Source organism: Quercus lobata, chromosome 5 (assembly GCF_001633185.2).
Source record: "Quercus lobata isolate SW786 chromosome 5, ValleyOak3.0 Primary Assembly, whole genome shotgun sequence".
In the NCBI taxonomy this organism is placed as follows: Eukaryota; Viridiplantae; Streptophyta; class Magnoliopsida; order Fagales; family Fagaceae; genus Quercus; species Quercus lobata.
In genome coordinates this window covers 61616020-61622885 of record NC_044908.1, presented here as the reverse complement: position 1 = coordinate 61622885, position 6866 = coordinate 61616020, and the positions used below count along the sequence as shown (strand labels likewise).

General features: G+C 35.0%; 1 protein-coding gene and 1 pseudogene across 1 annotated transcript; both read left to right on the top strand.

Annotated features, from left to right (window-relative positions):
• Window positions 1–569: 569 nt before the first annotated feature.
• LOC115990882 (receptor-like protein kinase FERONIA) lies at window positions 570–2905 on the top strand. The gene is made up of 2 exons (XM_031114651.1): window positions 570–955; window positions 2839–2905. Exons 1-2 carry the CDS (start codon window positions 570–572, stop codon window positions 2903–2905), a joined length of 453 nt encoding a protein of 150 aa, XP_030970511.1.
• Window positions 2906–5386: 2481 nt separating this feature from the next.
• On the top strand, window positions 5387–6456 carry LOC115990881 (annotated as a pseudogene).
• The last annotated feature ends 410 nt before the right edge of the window (window positions 6457–6866 follow it).

Sequence of the window (6866 nt, the reverse complement as noted above, 5' to 3'; positions counted from 1 at the left end):
AGTTGTGTAGATCAAAAACATTTGTCATTGTTCAGTCTTTGACTCTTTGGGTGTTTTGGCTCCCACAATAGTAAAATTTTATAGTTCTTAGGTTTTCCTTTTAAAATTTAGCAATGTGACTACTTAATTAAAAATTGTAATTTTATATCATGAGAAAAAAATTTACATGACAGAATTTTAAAATAAGAATATAAAAACAATACCTATTTGCTATTCCTAAGACTTGCCCCATTAAATATATATATGTCATTGGCCATTAGATGAGATATTGGAGAAAAGTAAAGTAATTGAAGAATCCAACAGCCCACCCACTCGTATTTAGTACATTGAGAGTTCTCTATAATCTATGTTGTATGCGAAAAAAAAAAAAAAACCACTTTGTCAGTTTGTCTAATTTTGAGAGGGAACTTTTCCGTCATCGCCGGGGTAAGGGGCTACTCGATCCTTACTGCATCATTTCAAGAGCTGGTTGGTATGAAAGGCATTTCAGAGTGTATATCAAAGTTATTAATAAGGAAGTCCGGGAAGAGAAGGTCAGACGAAACAAACCGATCTTATTCAGCTCTTCCATGCCGTCTATGAAACTGACTGAGATCAAGACAGCTACTACCAATAACTTCGATGATAATTTAGTAATTGGTTGCTGTGGTGACTGGAAAGCATACAACGGGTTTATCAATGACACAAACTCCGATCCCAATCCCAATCCGGTCCCGTGGAAACGGAGACTAAAGATTTGCGTTGGAGTGGCGCGTGGGCACTACCTTCACACTGGGCTGAAGCATACTATCGTCCACAGTGGTGTGGAGCCGACCAATATTCTATTGGATGCGAAATGGGAGGCCAAGTTGTCATATTTGGGGCTGTCCAAAATGGGTCCTCCGAGTTTGTCAAAGGCTTTAGTTAGGATCGAAACTGATAGAGTTGTGGGTACTTACGGTTACATGGATCAAGAGTATGTCAAACGGTCAAATAACCACAAACAATTCACTAGTGTGTGTTTCAATTCACAACGTTCATCTCATTTGGTACATTTGAATATTTAGTAGTCTTCCTAGATATTCTAATTCTGCAATTCAACTCCCCTTTGACAACAGTATGTGCTAATGCTATTTATTATTATTATTTTTTAAAGTGATCATTTTGGGGACTTTTGTTCAATCTTGCCAACTTGGGATAAATAATCAATTATTCAATTGTAATTTACTTAGATTGTCTTGGGTGTAATTTTTTGGTGGATTCATGTTATGGTGCATCTCTTTTTCAATCCCATTTTGGAATAGACACACCATATGTTTGACAAAATGTTTCACTTACTCTTGCATTAGTTTAAAGTGGACTTCATGGTTTGCGCCTTTTGGTTTTAGTTGCCTGGTCATCTCTTTTTTTCTCATGCATTTTGGCTTACTAGGCCATCAACCTCTTTGGCAATTTAGTACATTAGAACTTTCCATAATCAAAACCATTTTACAACATTGGAATTTTTAGTAGTCTTCCTAGATAGAAATGTTTTATGAATTAAGTCTTTTGTATTAATATATGTCTATAATTAGTCAGTTTCAACTTTAAATTTTCAATGGTTGAGATAATCTAGATAGCTTTTCTCAAAATAAAAAAAGAAGTGATAATCTAGATAGCATGTTTTAAAAATTATTTGTGGTAATGCTGATGCAGATTTTTGTTTGATTCTTTGTTTTGCCGAAGAAACAGTTAAGCCGATTTGAAGACTTGACTGCCAGCTTGGTGTTATTCATGAGCCACTAACATCAAGGGATCGCATATATTTATAATGTGATTGCTCTTAGAAGTAATAATAAATAAAATAAAATTCTGAATTACCACAGCACAATTCACCAATATAGTGACTAAATCACTAACTAGAACTCTCTATAATCATATCATACTTGATCAACACATACTCAACCCAAAAGCTAGCCCGTCTTAATTTAGTTTTGATGGTTCAGTTTGGTTTTATGACTGACAATTAATCTTTATATTTAGCTTTACGACCATTTTTTTGTGATTTGAAATCTTGCCCCAACCTTACTAAGCTATATTAATACCATTCAAGTTTGTTGAATTGAATTTTAACCTAATTGTCTATAAGGGGGGAATAATATGTTTGATATTCTTTAAGGTGCATAGAAAAACTATAATAGGTAAGCATTCTCCTGCATACTAACATAACTTGGTATTTTTTTTGCACAATGACTGTAAATGAAGATAGAAATTTTATTGTTCTATTATTTGACTTACATGAAAAATCATTAATATTTCTTGTAATTCCAAATAAAAATATCTATAGAAACCTTCACTCATGAAAACATACCCCAAGTAGGATTTGGTTTTGGCCACTTGGAGCCTCAAATGGGAAAACCAAGTCTGAATTTGTATCTGCACAAAACTAAGTGGTAAATTTATTGTTTTGAGCATAGATGTCATTTGGAAAAAAAAGTTAACAATCAATTAAATTGTGGAGAGTTTGTTGAGCATGTGATGTTTTGGAAAACATGTTTTACTCTTGAAAGTGGAAAATGGTTTTCCATTTATTGGGCTTGTTTTCAGCTGATCACTTAAAACGTTTTTTCGCTGACTTGTGTTTTCTGTTGTACAAATTACAAGAAAATATGGAAAGCATTTTCCACCAAAACAAATGGAGTGTAACTGTCGAAAACTGTGATGAGCTAACAGAAAATAGAAACCTGATCTATCCAACTCTAAGATGAAGCTTCTTCTTTTTGTTGAAAGCTTTTGTTCTCATTTTTATTTTTCAAATAAGGGTCCTTTGGCATCTCTTCCATGACTTAAATATTCTTCAATTGTCCTGAATTCACGCAGGAACGTTTGCTTTGATTCAGTTCCCTGTATGCTTGGCAAAGGCTGCAAGATCAATGTTATTGATTAGGACAATCATAGTAAAAAGTTATGAAAACTTGTATCCATGGCCTCTCATCTGGTAAAGGAAGGTAAAATAATCGATTAGGGGCCTGTTGAATGGTAATTAATCCATTTTAGTTTGCTGCTGGCTCAGAATTTTGACTGCAGCGCACTAGCTTCTCCATTCTGTTTTCACTCTCAATTGGCAATGGAGTTCAGTTCATTAAGAAAAAGGATATGATGCTGGTTGACAGACTATGTCAAAGACATCTCTAACATTGTCCTCTTATCTCTTTGAACATGTGAGTAGCTAAGAGTGCTGATGCTAATGAAATTTATTGACAAGCATTAACATTTGCGTGTGTAAGAAGAGTTTTTCCAGAATTATGGTACCAAAGAACTTATCTCCAAGGTGACCAACCATATTTCTCCTACTTTGTAGGAAGTACCATTGCATATTGAACCATTTCTTGATGCTTCCCTTTTAACGATCTTAAGCCCACCATTGTCTTCCAACCATTTTGTCACAAAAAACAGATGCATTACTTGTCCCAAGAGCGTAGCATTCAAGTTCTCGCCCATATTGACGTTAGAAATGGGAATCTCAGCATTAATGTTTTCATCTTTGTAATCTTTCAAACCTATCTTCTCCCTAATGCATTTGTAATGCAGCTTCAGTGCAAGCTGAAGGTCAACACCAGCATACGAGGTTCCTTTCGCTACCTTCCAAATTCCTGATCATCATCAAGGAGCTTCATCGTATGAACTTTGGAAAACCAATTACTCTCTTTATAGTTACTCAAATACATTCTAAATAAATACATGGTGTTTGTCAGCTCAATTTGTTGCTCCAATAACAGAATTATGACCATCAAAGTTTGACCCATGAGGGCCGAGACTGGTTTAAAAATGACGCTTCAAATAAGCATCAAGCAAGTTCTCATTAGCCCTCAAAATGTGCACCCTTTTCCCTGTATTTGACATATTGGCAATGATTTGTAGAGCCAAACTATAATGCTCCAAAATTTTAATCCTAGAAATTTGAACTTCAGAATGAGATCTCCCAATTGAATATATTTAGTCATTGAGCCAATCACTCAATAATCCAACAATCTCCAGAAAGATTAAATCATCTAGACTTTTTTCAAGACAAAGTAAACTCCCAAGATAATACTTGAATCTCAAATATGCATTAACAGAAAATCTCCCAAATAACACAGGACTTGGTGCTCTTAATCATGCTTGAATATACTTCTTGGTCAAATCCCTTTCACTTAATTTAACTAGTAGGTTATCCGTGCGATGCATGGATAATGTTGTTATATTTTATGTAAGATAGTTTTGAAGAATATGTTATATATGGATTATATCATAATTGTTATAGAATAGAATTTTATTAGAAATGAGTTCATTATAAAAAGTAACAATTATAAATTGCACACACATATCCATTATAATTATTTAATTGAAGTGATGAGAAATTAAAAAAAAAAAAAAAAACTTTGGAGAAATATTATAGAATAAAAATTGATATATATATATATATATATATATATATATATATATAGAATTTGTCTTTCTTTTTCTTCTTAATTTTAAAACAAAATACATATCCCAAACACCTACAGTCAATCACATCATTTACAAAACCCATAAATCTATAACGTTCGACCTTAACATCAAAATTGTAATTGTCATTATTATTTGATATAAAATGCAAGCGCCACTTCCTTGGTTGTAGCCAACTCATATGGGTTAGGATTAGATAAGACAACAATGTTAGAGTTAGGTAGCTGTTGTCGAAAGATTGAAGGTAAATGACATTATTTTTGGTCTGTGTGTATTTGACATGGGATGACACGAAGGGTTATAGGCAGGTGTATATATATATATATATAAAGGGGTAGAAGTGTAAGAGGTGAAAATAGTGAATTAAAATGGAAAGAATTTTGTGTGTATAAATAAAGAATGAAAAATCTTGAAACATTGAACCAAATGATGCAAAGAATATTTATTTGTTAATTAGAAAAGTCTTGAAATATTGAACCAAATGAAACGAAAAGTCAGTATTTAATTTGTTCTTATTTCTGATGTAGTACTTAAAAATATTTTAATTCTCTTTATATAGAATATACCACTTGGTAGAATAGCATGCTTTCCTACATGAGGTCTTTGCTTTTATATTGATATATTGATATGATGCCATTTGAATCAATTATTGTGTTGCTCTTTCTAATTTGAACTCTACTTACCTTGTCAATTATTAATTTGCATTACCTTTTTGTGTCGTCATTTCATATTGCCATAGTTTAATTATATTGGTAACTTCATCATATTTTGATTTATTTTTTGAACCATCCGGTTGACTTTTCTTCAATGTCCCATCCAAAACTATGGTTGATGGGCATTAGATACTGTTAAGATCATTAGCATTCTCCACTCCCTCTTCATATTTCTCTCGTCGTCAAACTCGTTGGTATATATTAGATACTATACGAACCAAGCTTCAATGAAAGGTATTTCACAGTCTATTTCAAAATTATGGAAGAGAAGGTCAGGCAAAACAAAACAATCTTATTCAGTTCTGCCCTGCCGTCGATTTTCACTCGCTGAGATCAAGTCAGCTACCAATAACTTCGATGCTGATTTACTAATTGGTGAGGGGGCTTTTGGCAGTGTGTATAAGGGGTTTATTGGTCACCGTACCATAAACGTTGCAATAAAGCGTGCGGATTTCGAGTCAAGTTTAGACGAGTTAACCAACGAGGTGGTGTTGCTTTGCCAGCTACACCACCCTAACCTCACCTGTCTCATCGGATATTGTCTCGATGAAGACAAGGGGTTCATTGTCTACGAATGCATTGTCAATGGAAACCTCGGCGACCACCTCTACGGTACTAACTACGATGAACCCCTCCCGTGGAAACAAAGACTACAGATTTGCATTGGAGTGGAGCGTGGACTGCACTACCTTCACACTGGACTGAAGCATACTATCATCCACCTTGATGTGAAGCCAATAAACATTCTGTTAGACGAGAAATTGGAAGCCAAGTTGACAGATTTGGGGTTGTCCAAGTTGGGTCCGCCGAGTTTGTCAAAGGCTTTGATTAGAGTAAAATCTGAGGTAGTGGGTACTTATGGATACGCTGATCCTGAGTATATCGCGATTGGAGAATTGACTGATAATCTGATGTCTACTCCACTGGTGTGGTACTGCTGGAAGTACTCTGTGCCAGAAGAGCAAGAGACATCAAACTGATAGAAGAACCGAAGTTTCGGGTTGCTTGGTCCCAAAAATGCATTAAGGAAGGGACCATTAATCAGATAGTTGATCCGTATCTGATGGGGAAGGTAGCTCCAGAGTGTTTCAAGTTATACATCGACATTGCCACTTCTTGTGTGCGGAATAAGGGAAAGGATCGTCCCGCAATTGGAGAAGTGGAGTTAATCCTTGAACATGCACTGGAGCTACAAGAGAGAGCTGATGCTGCGAGGAACGATGTGGATCAATATAATTATCCTATTGTTGAATATACCGGTAGTGCTTCTCCGCCTGAATCTGAGGAGTCTATTTAGGATTCAGATAGCACCACATCGGCTAATTTTTCTTTGGACATCACCACGGAAAAGCCAAATGGCCAATCATCAACCACAAAGAATGATCAAAATCACATTTCTAGAGATAGGGATGCTCTCCATTTCAAAGTTATGAGAAACCAAAATGAGAGCATAGCGGCTGAGTCGTTTCTGCACTACTTTAGGAGCAGAACTGGGATGGTTGTCAGCGATATCACTGCCACGGTATGGAGATCTTTATGGGAGGGTGTGCTCTTGTTTTGGGAAATGGATCTGATTTTAATTTTGTTAGATTTTTATGTTTGAAGTTTTCACGGTGATGGATGCTATTCATATATTGATGTACATGACTTTATTTCATTTGTAAGCCTGAATTAACAGTTACAACAGTCATATCATTCTCAACAATT

Coding starts and splice junctions, on each gene's coding strand:
- LOC115990882 (XM_031114651.1), top strand. CDS start 570: ATGCCGTCTATGAAACTGACTGAGATCAAGACAGCTACTACCAATAAC. Junction 956..2,838: donor TACGGTTACATGGATCAAGA/GTATGTCAAACG, acceptor GAATTCACGCAG/GAACGTTTGCTTTGATTCAG.